General features: G+C 43.9%; 1 protein-coding gene across 2 annotated transcripts in view; it reads right to left on the reverse strand.

Annotated features, from left to right (window-relative positions):
• SLC35F2 (solute carrier family 35 member F2) overlaps positions 1-18,694 on the reverse strand; it is a 156,458-nt gene that overhangs the window by 32,126 nt on the left and 105,638 nt on the right. For both annotated transcript variants that reach the window (XM_073662201.1, XM_073662200.1), the window contains exons 2-4: positions 10,555-10,730; positions 5,053-5,180; positions 4,016-4,175 (exon numbers count right to left, since the gene is read on the reverse strand). In XM_073662201.1, the coding sequence (XP_073518302.1) occupies positions 4,016-4,175; positions 5,053-5,180; positions 10,555-10,730 (464 nt within the window). The remainder of the gene's footprint in view (positions 1-4,015; positions 4,176-5,052; positions 5,181-10,554; positions 10,731-18,694) is intronic.

Here is an 18,694-nt window from a genome sequence, read left to right on the forward strand (position 1 = left end):
GCTGCAGATTTTTCCGCAGCATTTATGCTGTGCTCAAAAATCCGCAGCATGTCCATTAATTTTGCGGACATGCAGTGTAATCGCCGCCATTGACTTGCATTGGACTGCGTGACATCCTCATCACTACACATGCACAAGTGGATATCACACGGTTCAATGTGTGGATGGTACCCAGGTCTGGAGGAGAGAAGACTCTCCTCCAGACCTGGGTACCATAGAAACTGTAAAAAAAAGAATTTAAAATAAAAAATAAAGATTATACTTACAGTACAGACCAAAAGTTTGGACACACCTCATTTAAAGATTTTTCTGTATTTTCATGACTATGAAAATTGTACATTCACACTGAAGGCATCAAAACTATGAATTAACACATGTGGAATTATATACTTAACAAAAAAGTGTGAAACAACTGAAAATATGTCTTATATTCTAGGTTCTTCAAAGTAGCCACCTTTTGCTTTGATGACTGGATGACTGTGGATACACAGCTGATAGTCCTACTGAATAGACTGTTTAGAATTTGTATTATGGCAAGAAAAAAGCAGCTAAGTAAAGAAAAATGAGTGGCCATCATTACTTTAAGAAATGAAGGTCAGTCAGTGCGAAAAATTGGGAAAACTTTGAAAGTGTCCCCAAGTGCAGTTGCAAAAACCATCAAGCGCTACAAAGAAACTGGCTCACATGAAGACCGCCCCAGGAAAGGAAGACCAAGAGTCACCTCTGCTTCTGAGGATAAGTTTATCAGAGTCACCAGCCTCAGAAATCACAGGTTAACAGCAGCTCAGATTAGAGACCAGGTCAATGCCACACAGAGTTCTAGCAGCAGACACATCTCTACAACAACTGTTAAGAGGAGACTTTGTGCAGCAGGCCTGCATGGTAAAATAGCTGCTAGGAAACCACTGCTAAGGACAGGCAACAAGCAGAAGAGACTTGTTTGGGCTAAAGAACACAAGGAATGGACATTATACCAGTGGAAATCTGTGCTTTGGTCTGATGAGTCCAAATTTGAGATCTTTGGTTCCAACCACCGTGTCTTTGTGCGACACAGAAAAGGTGAACGGATGGACTCTACATGCCTGGTTCCCACCGTGAAGCATGGAGGAGGAGGTGTGATGGTATGGGGGTGCTTTGCTGGTGACACTGTTGGGGATTTATTCAAAATTGAAGGCATACTGAACCAGCATGGCTACCACAGCATCTTGCATCAGCATGCTATTCCATCCGGTTTGCGTTTAGTTGGACCATCATTTAGTTTTCAACAGGACAATGACCCCAAACACACCTCGAGGCTGTGTAAGGGCTATTTGACCAAGAAGGAGAGTGATGGGGTGCTACGCCACATGACCTGGCCTCCACAGTCACCAGACCTGAACCCAATCGAGATGGTTTGGGGTGAGCTGGACCGAAGAGTGAAGGCAAAAGGGCCAACAAGTGCCAAGCATCTCTAGGAACTGCTTCAAGATTGTTGGAAGACCATTTCCGGTGACTACCTCTTGAAGTTCATCAAGAGAATGCCAAGAGTGTGCAAAGCAGTCATCAAAGCAAAAGGTGGCTACTTTGAAGAACCTAGAATATAAGACATATTTTCAGTTGTTTCACACTTTTTTGTTAAGTATATAATTCCACATGTGTTAATTCATAGTTTTGATGCCTTCAGTGTGAATGTACAATTTTCATAGTCATGAAAATACAGAAAAATCTTTAAATGAGAAGGTGTGTCCAAACTTTTGGTCTGTACTGTACCTTCCGATGTCCTCCCGGTGTTTTGTCCGCTCCATGGGGTCTCTTGCACTGCTCACGCTGTTGTGAAGGACCTGCCATGACGTCATTGAGTCATGTGACCTGACACATGACTGAATGACGTCACCGCAGGTCCTTCACACCACCGCGAGCAGTGCAAGAGATCGGACGCGGCAGAGATAACACCGGGAGGACATCGGAAGGTGAGTATAATCTTTTTTACCATTCTTATTCTTTTTTTTTTTTAACTAACTCGGTCACACTACTATAAATCCATGCCGGTTGCATGGATTTATATAGTGTGAACAAGTTGTCAAGCACTTTTCCAAGTGATGCTAAAATCGCTTGGAAAAGCGCTTGATAACCCGCATGCAGAAATGATTGCAAAAACGCTTGACAAACGCGTCTACCTGGCGGGAAAAACACATGTAAAATCCGCATGCGTTTTTCCTGCCAGGGAGAAGCGTAAAAAATATGCAGCATTTCAGCATCGTGGGCACATAGCCTAAAAGCAAGTATAGTGACAGTGTCTATTTTACATAGACGTACAATACAAAGTTATATTGTGGTACTGTGTTAGCTAGAAAAATCGATGTAAATACGTTTATGCCAAAAATGACAAAAGTATTCTCAGAATGATACCTTTACTACTCCGAGAATACTTTTGTCATTTTTGGCATGAAAGTATTTTACATAGAGTATGTTTGGGTCATCCACATATTATATATACAATGGTTTTGGTGTTTTTTTTCACATAAAATATACATATACCTTATATTTGGTAGTATAACACTTTATGCATGTGGATACATATTGGGAAATCACACTAGCGATAAAAGAATATTGGTATTTATTAGGTCCCTAGTGACTAATAATGGTTGATCGCAACACAGCATTATATGGCCTCTCCATATAGAGGATGTGATGCCTTTATATGTGACTAGTGCACAGCGTTTTTATATACACTGACTGTTTGGGGGCACTGTGTGGCTTTAGCTAAGCTGAGAATAGCGCCCTCTATGCAGAGACGTGGGGATCACAGGTTAACCATATCAAAATCATTCAGCATATACACAGCCTCCATGGGAGGAGGCATTGCTTCATGACATCCAGACACAGGACTGTGGCATGGTCTTATGTAAGGGTTGTTTTTACATTGTAACATTGTTACATTGTCTTAATGCTATGCTTTTCAATTGTGTACAGTCTCCATGATAACATGGGAGGGACCTACGGGAGGAGTCGGAGGTACCTTCATCTGACATTTTGGCTGAAACGTTGCTTTTATGATGCATTTTGTATGAATAAAGGAACAGAAACATCTCCCTGGTGCCTTGGAAACGATTGGTCTCTGAATTTGCTGGTAACTTGGTGGGAAGTTGCCCCAAGGAAACATGGAGCCTGTGAAAGACAACTACCACTAAGGACATTGTATCGTTTTTAAGTCATTATTTTAGAGGCTTAAAAATAAATAAATAAATAAATACTTTGTGTCATCTTATTTTTCCAATGCCTGTTTTGATACTTATATCATTCTAGGGTACAGCAGATCTTTTGATTGCTTTGTATTACTTTTTTTTAGTGAAGGTGCAGTGACCAAAAAATTGCAAAATCTGCTAAGTTTCATAGTGTTGCTTTTTTTTTTTTTTTTTTTTAATGTCATCTTAAGGGTTAAATAAGATTATATTTTGATAGAACGGACGTTTACAGATGCGGCGATACCAAATATGCTTTTTCTTAATTTCTTTATTTTTGAACTGGGAAAGGGGTGATGGAGGATGATTCACACCACATTTGAATTTTGCTTTGTATTTTATTTTTATTTCTAAACTTTTTTTTTTAAATTTCACTTTCTTTTTTTTCTTCTTTTTTTTAGTCTGGCTGCCATGGCAACCTATCGGCACCTCGCATTTCGTACTGCAGAAAGTGAGGAGGACGTTAGGTGCCAGAATGGACATGGCATTTAAGTGATTAAATAGCAGCTCCAAATCACTGCTAAGAGGCAAATGCCGGCTGTACAACACAGTCGGGACTCGCCCTGTAAAAGGTAATCTATCCATATCAGCCAATCAAAGTGCAGCTTTAATTTTATCGTAGAAGTTTAAGTAATGAAAGCTGTACTCTGATTGGTCGCTATATACAAGAGAGATTTTTTCTTTTAGAAAGTTTTGACAAGCGCCCATTATACTAGCAATAATAGTTTTGAGACAGAAGATGACAAACACCTCTTCGGTTGGCTACCGTAATAATGTTTTATCCCAAAGCTGACCTTTGCCTTCTTCTCTTCCAGATAGCACGTCTGCACCAACCATGGTCCCAACACCCAACAGACAGACCGCAACAGCAATATAATGGAGCAGCTTGTACCGCGAGCAGAGGATAAACCAAGAAAGAACCATCAGTACGGGAATTCCAACACAGTCCAGAAGCTGAAAGAAAGAAAATCCAGAGCATATTTCAGAAAATGACACAGCATACATAGGCCAAACAACAGTCAGATCTAATGAAAAAGTTAGGGGGGAAAATTCTGCAGTCATTAGGTCCGAAGGTTTGGGGGATTGCCAGTGTCAGATCCATTTTCAGCCAGATGTGCTTTTTTGGATGCACATCCAGTTGAAAACTATTGCAGAGCAGAGAGCTACAGGCTCCTTGCCCCGCAGACACGTATTTCAGTATTCTTGACCCTCATCAGTGCAAAGTAGGAGATCTGATTTGGCTGGGTGAGATGACACTGATAGGAAGTCTAAGCGTTCTCCTTCTCGAGCGTGCCAAGATGGCATCTTCCACAAGAAGAAACTTAACCCCTTAGATCTACTGTACGGGGGACATTATTACTGTATGTGGGCCAGAATCCAGAATGGAGGACATCATTACAATAAGACTTACCATAGAATTCTAGTTACGCAACTGGCTAGACCTTTGAGAGGATAGGATGCCTCAAAGATCCTGCCCAGGCTGTTGGTACAAAGCATTCTTGTTTTTGATCACAGTGCCCTTATAAAGTTTTCATTACCTACAGAAATGGTCTCCTATTGGGCACACAATATAGTTTCCCTCTGAAATACTAGGGTCAATTGTACAGGAAGGAAATTAACCAGTCAGCATATTGCATTAGTCCAGGAGACACTGGAGGAAACATGGGGTGAACAACAAGGTCAATGCCCTCGATTAGACAAGAACCAAGGGCCCCAGTAGTAGAAAGCATCAGGGCCACCCCCAATGGTGACTACTCTACCCCACTTCTCTTATAAAATGATAATGAGGGACCTAGAGTGGAAAAAGACAAATAAAGTCATGTGTAATTACCTGGACACTAGTGATGGTTGTAAACTGATAGGCTTTAACGATCGAATAGTTGGCTTCAACATCAACGATAGCCAACAGGATATACTTCCACCACTTATTTCTCAGAATGTGTAACAGCCCATTCTCTCCTATTAGAAAAAAAAGACAACAACGTTCAGATATCCTAGGTCTTATCTTTCCATGTGTTTTATTTTTCACATCGGTCAGCCGGAAAACTCTGCATATCTGGGTAAACTCTTGTTTTGAAAGTCACGGCCTTGATAAGGGAAAACTTTTCTCAAGAGGTCTGAGTCTCTAAGACGGAGAGATAAAGATCACATAAAGGTGAATTCAAGGTCCAGCCTGGATGTCAGGGCCGCTCTGATAAGATGGATAATTTTTTTTTTTTTTTTTAACATGCAAAAAATAAGCCTGAATAAAAGAATTAAAACGTAACCCCCCCACCGAAAAAAAATATTACATTATGTAAATATAAACATATATATATTATATATACACACACACACTCACTGCTCAAAAAAATGAAGGGAACACTCAAATAACACATCCTAGATCTGAATGAATGAAATATTCTCATTGAATACTTTGTTCTGTACAAAGTTGAATGTGCTGACAACAAAATCACACAAAAATCATCAATGGAAATCAAATTTATTAACCAATGGAGGCCTGGATTTGGAGTCACCCCCAAAATTAAAGTGGAAAAACACACTACAGGCTGATCCAACTTTGATGTAATGTCCTTAAAACAAGTTAAAATGAGGCTCAGTATTGTGTGTGTGGCCTCCACGCGCCTGTATGACCTCCCTACAAAGCCTCGGCATGCTCCTGATGAGGTTCCGGATGCTCTCCTGTGGGATCTCCTCCGAGACCTGGACTAAAGCATCCGCCAACTCCTGGAAGTCTGTGGTGCAACGTGACGTTGGTGGATGGAGCGAGACATGATGTCCCAGATGTGCTCAATCGCATTCAGGTCTGGGGAACGGGCGGGCCAGTCCATAGCTTCAATGCCTTCATCTTGCAGGAACTGCTGACACACTCCAGCCACATGAGGTCTGGCATTGTCCTGCATTAGGAGGAACCCAGGGCCAACCGCACCAGCATATGGTCTCACAAGGGGTCTGAGGATCTCATCTCGGTACCTAATGGCAGTCAGGCTACCTCTGGCAAGCACATGGAGGGCTTTGCAGCCCTCCACAGAAATGCCACCCCACACCATTTCTGACCCACTGGAAAACCGGTCATGCTGAAGGATGTTGCAGGCAGCAGATCGCTCTCCACGGCGTCTCCAGACTCTGTCACGTCTGTCACATGTGCTCAGTGTGAACCTGCTTTCATCTGTGAAGAGCACAGGGCGCCAGTGGCGACTTTGCCAATCCTGGTGTTTTGTGGCAAATGCCAAGCGTCCTGCACGGTGTTGAGCTGTGAGCATATCCCCCATCTGTGGACGTCGGGCCCTCATACCACCCTCATGGAGACGGTTTCTAACCATTTGTGCAGACACATGCACATTTGTGGCCTGCTGGAGGTCCTTTTGCAGGGCTCTGGCAGTGCTCCTCCTGTTCCTCCTTGCACAAAGGCGGAGGTAGCGGTCCTGCTGCTGGGTTGTTGCCCTCCTACGGCCCCCTCCACGTCTCCTGGTGTACTGGCCGGTCTCCTGGTGGTAGCGCCTCCAGCCTCTGGACACTACGCTGACAGACACAGCAAACCTTCTTGCCACAGCTCGCATTGATGTGCCATCCTGCATGAGCTGCACTACCTGAGCAACTTCTGTGGGTTGTAGAGTCCGTCTCATGCTACCACAAGTGTGAAAGCACAACCAACATTCAAAAGTGACCAAAACATCAGCCAGAAAGCATTGGTACTGAGATGTGGTCTGTTGTCCCCACCTGCAGAACCACTCCTTTATTGAGTGTGTCTTGATAATTGCCAATAATTTCCATCTATTGTCTATTCCATTTGCACAACAGCATGTGAAATTGATTGTCAATCAGTGTTGCTTCCTAAGTGGACAGTTTGATTTCACAGAAGTTTGATTTACTTGGAGTTATATTCTGTTGTTTAAGTGTTCCCTTTATTTTTTTGAGCAGTGTATATTAGCCAAAATTGTGGGCACCGTTGAAATTTGTCCAGAAAATGATGTATTTTTCCCTGAACATTATTGCAATTACACGTTTTGTTATACACACATTTATTTCCTTTGCATGTATTGGAACACCACAAAAACAGAGAAAAAAGGGCAAATTGGACAAAATTCCACACAAAGCGCCAAAAATGTCCCGGACAAAATTGTTGGCACCTTTCCAAAATTGTGGGTAAACAACTTTTTGGTTCAAGCATGTGATGCTCATTCAAACTCACCTGTGGCAAGTAACAGGTGTGGGCAATATGAAAATCACACCTGAACCTTGATAAAAAGGGGAGAAATTGACTTAATCTTTGCACTTTGTGTCTGTGTGTGTCACACTAAGCATGGAGAACAGAAAGAGAAGACAACTGTCTGAGGACATGAGAACCAAAATTGTTGAAAAATATCAACAATCTCAAAGTTACAAGTCCGTCTCCAGAGATCTTGATATTCCTTTGTCCATGGTGCGCAACATAAATCGAGAAGTTTACGACCCATGGCACTGCAGATAATTTCCCTGGACGTGGGCAGCATAGAAAAACTGATGAAAGGTTGCAACACAGGATAGTTCTGATGGTGGATAAGCAGCCCCAATCAAGTTCCAAAGAAATTCAAGCTGTCCTGCAGGCTCAGGGTGCATCAGTGTCAGCGCAAACTACCTGTCGACATTTGAACTAAATGAAACGCTATGGCAGGAGACTCAGGAGGAACCCACTGCAGAAAAATAAAAAAAGCTAAAGTGCAGTTTGCCAAAATGTACGCGAGTAAGACAAAATCCTTCTGGGAAAGTGTCTTGTGAACAGATGAGACCAAGATAGAGTTTTTGGTGAAGCACATCATTCTACTATTTACCAAAAATGGAATGAGGCCTACAAAAAAAAAGTAAAGAACACAGTACCTACAGTCAAATATGGTGGAGGTTCAAAGATGTTTTGGGGTTGTTTTGCAGCCTCTGGCACTGGGTGCCTTGACTGTGTTAAAAGAATTATGAAACCTGAAGATTACAAAAAGAATTTGGGTCAAACTATAGTACCCAGTGTCAGAAAGCTGGGTTTGTTTCCTAGGTCATGGGTCTTCCAGCAGGGCAATAAACATAAACATACTTCAAGAATCTCCCAGAAATGAATGGAAACAGAGAGCTGGAGAGTTCTGCAGTGACATCAATGAGTCCGGATCTAAATCCCATTGAACATTTGTGGAGAGATCTTAAAATTTCTGTTGTGAGAAGGCGCCTTCAAATAAAAAGAAGAGAAGAAGAAGCGATAGTTTGCAGTTATTTAATACAAAAGATGTGCAACTAAATATTAAGTTGAGGGTGCCAACAATTTTGTCAGGCCCAATTTTGGGGATTAGTGTGCAATTATGTCCAATTTGCCTTTTTTTCTCTGTTTTTGTGTTGTTCCAATACACCCAAAGGAAACAGACAAGTGTATAACAAAACATGTGTAATTGCAATAATTTTCTGGGAGAAATACTTAATTTTCCGGAACAATTTCAAGGGTGCCAACACTATTGGCCATGACTGTAATATATATATGCAGTGGGGAAAATAAGTATTTAATACACTGCCGATTTTGCAAGTTTTCCCACCTACAAAGAATGGAGAGGGCTGTAATTTATCGTAGATAAATTTCAAATGTGAGAGACAGAATCTAAAAATAAAAACCAGAAAATCACATTGTATGAATTTTAAATAATTAAATTGCATTTTATTGCATGAAATAAGTATCTGATCACCTTCCAACCAGCAAGAATTCTGCCTCTCACAGACCTGTTAGTTGCACCTGTTTGATTGAGTGTGTGGACAAGTGTGTTTTATACAGGTAACGCATTCAAACACACTCCATAATAAAAACTAACTCAAATTACCCATGTCTAATTACTTTCAGCCTTTTTACACGATAAACAAAGTTGTCATAATTAATAAATTAGTAAATGGCATTACGGAAAACAAAAATAAAATTTAGAAGAACACAGAGACGTTCACCAATTCAAAAAGGGCAGATAAAGTGGAAATCTCTGTATGCTGCCCCTCTGACATTTACTGAAGTAATTGCAGCTGATATTTTTCTCGGACTCACCTCAACATTAAGGTCACGTGCTGCCTGTGAGCGGCCACCGATAGCGCCGCTCACAGGCAGAAACAGCACCAGGAGGTAATTAGAAAGAAGCTTCTATTTATCATTAAAACACGTTGGCATATTTTTAAAAGTACTGGACAACCTTTTTAACTCTCCACTCCTTCAGACAAATTAGACATCTAGAGGAAATAAGAGCGCAGCCGTAGCTCTCACTTCCTCCAATCTCAGTTACGTCTGAAGAAGTGGAGAGTGAAGCAGCAGCTGATTGGCTGCAGGGCTCGTATGACATAATGTCATGTGAGCCCCCAAAGATACAGTGATGACACCGCAGGTGATTATAGGATTATTACTTTATAAGGGGGAAGGACATGGTGATTGAGAAGGGGTTGTCTGAGTAGTGGACAAACCCTTTAAAGCTGCCCCTGGTTCTATACTACCTAAGCTCCTAAAATTTGAAACAAATATAAAGAACAATGGTGCTATAATAAACAAGCCATCCATGAGTACTTAGAATTTTGGAATAAAGATTTCTTTACTTGACAGAATTGAGGAAAAAGATTCAAACTGCTCAGGCCCACCGTCCAGTCTTTCATGGCAGCACAACAGGGCATTCTTCACTAATGCGTCTGGCATCCTCAGCACGGCAATCTGGGCGATTCTTTCAATCCCAAGTAGCAGCAGGACCATGGCAGTACTCACTTCTGCGTCGGGTATCATAAGCACCTTTTCCGGTCCTCCATGGCAGCTGGCCCCGGGGAAGACTTCTTTGGCAGCAGATGTCCTCGGCACGTTTTGTGCTTACCAGAAGTGAAGACTGATCTGGTCCAGCTGTCATGGGGAACCGCAATGGGCGCAGGATCAGGGCAACGTGAATCTTTTTGCTCGACATCTTAAATCAAGTATTCCTTAGGAACACAGTCCATTACTATTAGTACTTTAGTATTTTTTTCTTACCTGCGCCATGCATCTTGATACATTGTAGTATGAGCATTCGCGCCGCAACATGATTCATCCGCTTCACGCATGGTCAGACTACGATGCATCAATGGGATGCAACACAGCCCTCTGAAGCCCAGTGCGTCACATATTTTAGATATTATGTCCAAATACTGTAGGAGGGGCGGATCTGAAGTAACGAGTCGACACAGGAAGAAAAAGCAGCGTGGGCCAACAATGGAAACTGACTTGCATCTCAGGTAACAATGCCATATGAAAAAATTGGTTGTCTTGTGCTGTTAACACATGGGACAATCCCTTTATAGATTTGCAATTTCTATAAAAAGACTGACGTACCTGATCTGAATGCCAACCAGACAGTGTACACCAAAAACAGCAGGCAGTAATTGATGAAGCTCTGTAGCATCGGAGCATCCACTTGATACTCATCTGCAAGAAACTGGCTGGTCACGGCAGTCCCACAAATAAACAGCGATAGTATCTGACCTAGGATAACAGTCTTCAAGACATACCTAAAAAAAAAGGAAGATCATTAATGAATGAGCAGACATAGCAGTGATGGAGCAAAATGCTAGCTAATGTCATTCATTTCATGTGAAAGGTTTAAAGGGAATCTGTCAGCAGGTTTTTGCTACCTCAACTTAGAGCAGCATAATGTAGACAAAGAGAAGCTGAATCCTAACGACGTATCACTCAGATTGCTGGGTGCAGCTGTTCTCACACAATCAGAGCTTTTAGATTTAGCAATGCAGCAGAGCTGAGGAAGCTAACCCCGCCCACACTAGTCTCTGTACATACAATGTCCATAGACCCTGGGCTGCCTATCACAGGAGGGGGGGGGGGGTGTCAGACTAGCATGCATGCTTTGTCCCAGCAATGAGAAGCTTCTGGTGCTGAAAGAATCATTGCAAGCAAACAAAACCATGGAGCTTGATGAGAGCGGCATCGCTGAAATCTGTGTTTTAACCCCTACCTCATGCTGTCTTCAGATTACACAGAAAAAACCTGCTGACAGATTCCTTTTAAGGTGCCTTTACACTGAAAGATTATTGTAAATGAGCAAACCTAGGAAACCTCACTTCACACTTCTTGCAGTGTAAACAAAGATCACGATCACCCAATGAATGTGTAAAAAGCTTGTTCATCAGGTGAAATGATTTTTAAAACTGCTTAAAAAAAAAACCTAAAAAATAATTATTGCTCTCGGTGCCGAATTGTCTTGTGTAAACAGGACTCTTACTACCAAGTACAATGGCATCATGTGCGCACTGAACGATCTAATACAGATAGTGCTAAACATTGCGCACTGAACAGTTTGCCTGTGTGAACAGGATATTAAACAACAGCTGATCGAAAGGTTTACTGATCAATGGTCATTTAGGGCTGCCGGTTGATCCAAGTATACAGAACCTTACATGCTACGTATGTCTAAAACCAGCAACTACAGTCATTAAAAAAAAAAGTTAAAAAGGACCCCAGACAGGCTAACGCTGGATGAATTTGCCGAAATAGGTTGAAAAAAAGTCCAATATATGTGGGAATTCATTACTTTTCGCCGACAGATTGTGTTGGGGGGGGGGTGGAACCAGCATGCATGATTTTGAAGGCAAATCCTTCTGTCGATAAGGCACTACCAATGGAGTCTGACAGCGGCTCTTACATGGAGAACATAGAAGTGTATGGGGGAATCGGGCGAGAGAGAGATGCTGGTCGAACAATCGTTAGACGGATAGCTATTTGATCATGTATTGGGGGTGGGGGACGGGGATTTGCATTCACATGTTGACGCTAAGGAGCATTTTTCCCCCGTTAGTAGTTTTTCAAGATTGCAACAAACCTGCTTTTCTTTTTGCTGCGACTTTGAAAAACAATCGTAAAGAAATAATAATCAGAAACATGAATGTAATCCAATTTGTGCTCTGCGTCATTCACACTGGCGTAAGTCTGTAAGCACTTTGTATTTTTCCTATATGCAGTATGTGACATATCACACAATTACATAAAAACACACATAAGAATTAAAATCAGCGGCTAAGAAAGACAGGAGAGGAATTATTTCCAATGGAAACAAAAATAATAAGGTTTTGACAGCGCAGGTGTCTATTGCTTTTAGAAACTAAAAAAAGAAACCGGAATGTTAAAACTATTTAGAACATAGAATTACCAGATTTCTTGTTTCCGGCTGTTAAGTGGAAAAAATAACCCCTCCTGATCTCCACAGGTGAGGTTAGTCCTCGTGGGGCAGGATACGCAGCGCTGCGGGACGTAGCAGGAAAGCGCAGCCTTTGTCTTTGCAAACAGGATATATAACATAGCTAACAAAGTGAAAAGTGATGTTAGAAAAGTAAGGGGCTCAAAGAAGACTCCTGAAGATTTCATGTACACAGTGAACTTGTGTTACAAGGTTTCCCCATTAGTGGTGAACGGTGGAATCAAGAATCCTTATGACCATCACAAACAAGTAAATAAAACCATGTCAACTTTAAGAATTTACATAAGGGCGCTCGCTTTTTTTCTTTTGCGTTGGAAAATACTGATCATAATTTTATTGGAAATTGTGAGCTATTTGTTGCAGCCTCAACTGTAAAGGGATGTAGGTTTTTTGGGGTAAGTTTGCAGTTATATTTCCCAGGCATAATCATTTGTTCTTTGCAATTTCAATATTTACTCAAAGGGCTTGTCCAATCGTCAGTGTCTGGGACCGCATCCCTTCCCATCTTACAGGCTTCTTGGTTCACTTCTGATGATTGACAGTCCAGACAAGCAGCATTGTTGAGTCGAACTGTGAACTCTCTCATACCGCTATGGAACTTCAATAAGTTCTTATTTCTTTGTTACGCCCAAAAGAATACTGTATAAAATATGTATTAACATATCTAATAAACAAGGAATATTGTTGTTCATATACTAGTCTGTAACTTTATTCCCTGAGTCGACAACAATCATCTGTGACACAAGGCTGATCCCTGCAGGGCTAGTCCCCAGAGATGCCGTGACATTTCTTTGGTGGAAAAAGCGGGAACTACAATAGAGTCACCAAACTGAAGACCCTTGGGCAGACCAAGATTCAGGAACAACCGCGGTAAGTAACCCATTGCATTACTGCCTGCCTCCTGCAGCTCTGTCCATAACTCCGTAGTCTGGTTACGTGAGAAGGTGCCTGCATCATGTCAAAGTGAATGCAAAATTTTTATTTTTTTCTCTTTTTGCTGCTATTATATGTGCTTTACTGTCTACCCAGGGGTAGGACTCTGTGAGTAGTTGTGTGTCACGGGTGTGTCAGAGAAGACAGACAGTCGCCCTGCAGCTGGTTGCAGATCTCTACGTTTGGCATTGCAGACAGCTTCTTAGATAAGAGGCTGTCTTTAGGACCGAGCAGCTCCTCCCTGTTGTGTCTGAGAGGGAGTCGCCGGCTATATTCATTTCTACTTGTGTGGCTTAGCAGGAGCAGTACTTCATCCTCTCTGGAGCTTGAGGCAATGTGCATATTTGGAGTCTTCTAAAAAGCTAAGCAATTTCCCCGTTTTGTCTTCCCTTGCTGTCTTTAGTGTTTAGTGGAGGTTGACTAGGGCTCATCTCCTTTCATCCCTAACTGTAGCCATACACCAGGGAAAGTAGGGCGAGGCACGCGTGTGGCGATTGCTGAGGAGGCAATATAGGGACGACAGTTGAGACTGGGTGACGCTAGACCAAAGTAGGAAATCTCCACTTCCCCCTTTCCCTAGTGTCTGGGCTCCCTCTCCCTTTTCCCTCTGTGTTGCACTAATACCTGGCATGACACTGTGTGAGTGGCTTATATAACGGAACTCGGAGATACCTGGTTAATTCTATTATCCCGCTGTTAAGACAACTCCTGAAGGCGCACCTGGGAGCAATACGATGAGGGGTTTAGCAGACTCAGACAACTCTGAGTGAAGTGGCGGTGTATAAAGTCATCCCGAATGAATGATAAGACTCCTGCAGTTCTTCAGATGTACATGAAGTCGTGGGGTCTGTCCAATCTGTCATGTAAATTGATACAGACGGTTATGAGTGAGCAGTTGTTGTAGTCCGTGCAAAGATTTCTAGCAAGTACTGAAGGTCTTGTGTGAAGTGCTCCCTTGACTTCAGGTTTTGACATAGGCCTTGTCATAACCATCTGTGTGGTAGTGGCAATTTTCTGTTGCTTTCTTTACAATAGAAAGAACGTAGATGGGTTCAGGGGGGTTTCCAGAGTAGAAACCTCCTGAGGAGGACCAAGTAGCTTTGAGACTGCTTTGCAGCGCAGTACTGGTAGAGGTGTCTACCCTTGGATCTCCAGTGTACAGATTCTGGGGTCTCCAGTGTAGAGACCCTGACCCTCCATGACATAGAAACAACTATAATTGTATAATTGGATGGGTGCGTAGCCACCTATTGGATGGGGGCTAAACAAAGCAAAGGGTCCTCCAGGAATGACACTGAACCATGGGTCACAGCCCTAGACATTGTAGGAAGCATGAAGGGAAGTTTTGCCACTAAAGGAAGCAAGTTATTGCTTAAATGAGTGGAAGCAGGAAGACATGGTACGTTAAATGAGGGGATGTGGAAAAGATTTCTAGCCAACCCTAAAGGATGTCTGGAAGAAAACGGACTACAGACAATGGCACAGACATGGGTGTCAACTCACTTACACAGAGCATAAGGAAAAAAAGAGACACCAGATGGACCCCTGTATATAATATATGAGGGAGTCCCTGAATTGGTAGAATAGACAAAGAAAGGGCATATCCCACCCCAGAGATCTTGTGATCCCACAGCTCCTTCATTTTATGTTGGGCCAGGTGGGTGATCCTGCCCAAGGTGCGAACAGCAGAACCCTAAATGGAAGGACTGTTGTAGCGCATGTGGAGCTCCAAAGCCACATGCCCATACCCTGGTGGGGCTGTACACCATGGTCCCGAGGGTGCACAAGTCTACTCCTACCTTGCCGCAAGCTCCCTGAGCCGAGGCGGATGCCTCACAAGAAGCTGCAGCCCCTGCTGACTTCACCTTTTACAGTGTCTACAAACCATGGACATCCAGTGAACTTTTGGCCATGTGTAATCAGGGCAAAAAACAGGAATTTCGGGGCCCCATACTGTCAAAATTTCCAGGCCCCCTTGAGACTCCGCCCAGGCTCCACCCCAGCTCCCCCTCCACCCCTCAAACCTTTCACAGTCTCACCGCTCACTCTTGGAAAAACTCCACTTCTGCACCAAGTCCTCACCAATCACACATTAACAGTTCCCATCGAACACCAGGATCATCCAGGAGCTTATACATTTTGGTTGGGAGATGGAAGGGGGGAGGGGAGGGAATGATTGCATTATACAATCACATACTGAAATGGTGGATAAATTTATACAGGGACTTCAGTTAGCTACTCACACAGCCAGTGGCACCGCCGCCGCACCCACCGCCCAGTCAAGAAGAATCTAATGGTTGCCTCAGCTTGCCCATGGCAGTCATCTGACCACGGCCGCAGCCTGCGATCACCGAATGAATATATGTAAACAGGGTATATTATTGCATATATATTCACCGATTATACACTACTAAAAATATCTTTATTGGTATTCATTAAAAACCTCTAAATTCTAGAATATAAATACACCTCAAAAGCCTTAGTTACTTACCGGTAACGGGATTTTTCGGAGCCCATGACAGCACCACGTGAGAGGATCTGCCCATCAAGGACAGGAAACCTACAGATTAAAAAGGGCGGCACCTCTCTCCCACCTCAGTTTAGTTAACAGAGCATGAGAGGACCGCCAAGGTTAATTACAACAAAACAAATTCATTTTAAGCAAATTACTTTGACTAACTTCCCCCGAGGGTGCAATAAAAAGGAAATTAATTCTACGGGGGTGCAAAAACACCAGTGTAGGGAGGGAATATAAGGGTGCTGTCATGGGCTCCGAAAAATCCCGTTACCGGTAAGTGACTAAGGCTTTATTCGTACTCCCATGACAGCACCACGAGAAAATTACAGAGACGGTAGGGAGGGACCACAGCTTGAAGCACCCTTCTCCCAAAGGTGAGATCAGAAGAGACACCCAAATCCAATCTATAATGCCTATAGAAAGTGGAGGGAGAAGACCAGGTGGCAGCCTTACATATGTCTTCGATGGAAACCCGTCTTCTCCGCCCAGGAGGTTGCTACTGCTCTGGTGGAATGAGCTCTCAACCCCTCCGATACTTCCTTATCACCTGAGGAGTAGGCGAGGGAGATGGCCTCTCTAATCCATCTCGCAATTGTAGATTTCGAAGCTTTACAACCTTTCCTAGCCCCCTGATGGCATATGAATAGGGAACTATCCTTCCTAAAACTGTGTGAAACCTCCAGGTATTTGAGTACGCACCTCCTAACATCCAATGTGTGTAGTGTAATGCACACGCCCGGACTGACTGGCGTGTGCGTGTTTATGTAGTGATTCCACGGTGCCATGAACCGGAGAGTGCCTGGAGGGGCGTAACTAAGTATCTGCCCGATCCGACCAAGGTCGCACGACGGCATACGACGCCAGTGCACCAGGGAGGAACCGAGCAGAGGAACCAGGGTCTACTCCAGGTCAGACTCCGGACACGGCTGTTGACCCACACCGGGGAATACAGGAACAGGCAGACTAGAGCACAAGCTGGGTAGGGTCCAGTACAGACTGGGAGACAAATTCGAAACCGCAGACGCGGTAGACAGAGCTGAGCAAAGCGAAAACCGCAGACGCGGTGGACAGAGCTGAGCAAAGCGAAAACCGCAGACGCGGTGGACAGAGCTGAGCAAAGCGAAAACCGCAGACGCGGTGGACAGAGCTGAGCAAAGCGAAAACCGCAGACGCGGTGGACAGAGCTGAGCAAAGCGAAAACCGCAGACGCGGTGGACAGAGCTGAGCAAAGCGAAAACCGCAGACGCGGTGGACAGAGCTGAGCAAAGCGAAAACCGCAGACGCGGTGGACAGAGCTGAGCAAAGCGAAAACCGCAAACGCGGTGGACAGAGCTGAGCAAAGCGAAAACCGCAAACGCGGTGGACAGAGCTGAGCAAAGCGAAAACCGCAGACGCGGCGGACAGAGCTGAGCAAAGCGAAAACCGCAGATGCGGCGGACAGAGCTGAGCAAGGCGAAAACCGCAGACGCGGCGGACAGAGCTGAGCAAAGCGAAAACCGCAGACGCGGCGGACAGAGCTGAGCAAAGCGAAAACCGCAGATGCGGTGGACAGAGCAGAGCAAAGCGAAAACCGCAGACGCGGAAGGAACAGGGCTCTGTTCACACGGAACAGACTAGAAGGGAAAGGCAGAACCAGATACCCACAGGGTACTTGCAGAGAAGTAGCGAGTGGACCACAAACTCACAAACGGAAGTACAGTGACAACGAGCAGGAGTAGGTACGAGTTCAGACTCTGCAGAAAAAGGAAAGGAACGGACATAGAGAAAAAACAGGTAAAAGATAGGAGAGAGTTCAGACTGGAACTGAGTGTACGGAGGAGACCGACACTGCAGCGGGATACAGGAGCGGGTCTGGGAATACGGCCCCCAGAGAGGCGGGACGAACAGGCAAGGAGCGTGTTCAGACTGGCCTGGAAATACAGCCTCCAGGAAGGCGGAACGAACAGGCAAGGAACGAGTACAGACTGCAGGTTAAGGTACACAGATAGGACACAGTACAGACATGGGAACAGATACTGCAAGACAGGTAACATAGACAGGACCTGGCATGTCAGAGACAAAAGCCAACTGACAGGGCAAGATGCTCAGGCATGGGTTAATGGGGCAGCTGGTTTAAATACCAGGTGACAGACAGCAATAGGCTGAGGACGCACAAAGGGTGTGCCTGCAGCAGGTACAAAAAGCAGGAAGTGATCGGGTGCCACCCATAAGCAGCAGACACAGAAGCAAACAGACAGCATGGAGGGAAGCCAGAGAGACACCCTGGACTGGAGATCAAGTGCGCGCTCTTGCACAGTGGGAGATGGACCACTATGCAAGGACGCGGCCAGGTATGTTACATGTAGCTTCTTCTCTTTTTGATTTTTAGGGGGAAAACAAAAAGTTGGAAGATTAATCTCCTGAGTCCTATGGAACCGAGAGACTACCTTTGGAAGAAAGGCTGGGTCAGGTTTTAATACAATTCTATCATCCAGAATTTGAGTAAATGGTGGGGATATAGAAAGAGCCTGTATGTCACTTACTCTTCTGGCTGAAGTCAGGGCAACTAACAGGGCTGTTTTCAGAAGAGTAATTTTATGGGAGGCTAAATCTAGAGGCTTGAACGGAGGGTTAGTCAAGGCATTTAGGACTAGATTTAAATCCCAGGGAGAGGATTTAGTTTTAATAATAGGTCTACACCTAAAAGAAGCTATTATAAATCGTGCTACCCAATAATTAGCCGCTATATATCGGAAGAAAACAAGGCTCCCAAAGCCGAAACTTGTACTTTCAATGTACTAGTGGTAAGGCCCTGTTCTAAACCCCGCTGCAGA

Source organism: Phyllobates terribilis, unplaced genomic scaffold (assembly GCF_046119375.1).
Source record: "Phyllobates terribilis strain yellow unplaced genomic scaffold, ASM4611937v1 Scaffold_2__4_contigs__length_985480577, whole genome shotgun sequence".
NCBI classification, from domain to species: domain Eukaryota; kingdom Metazoa; phylum Chordata; class Amphibia; order Anura; family Dendrobatidae; genus Phyllobates; species Phyllobates terribilis.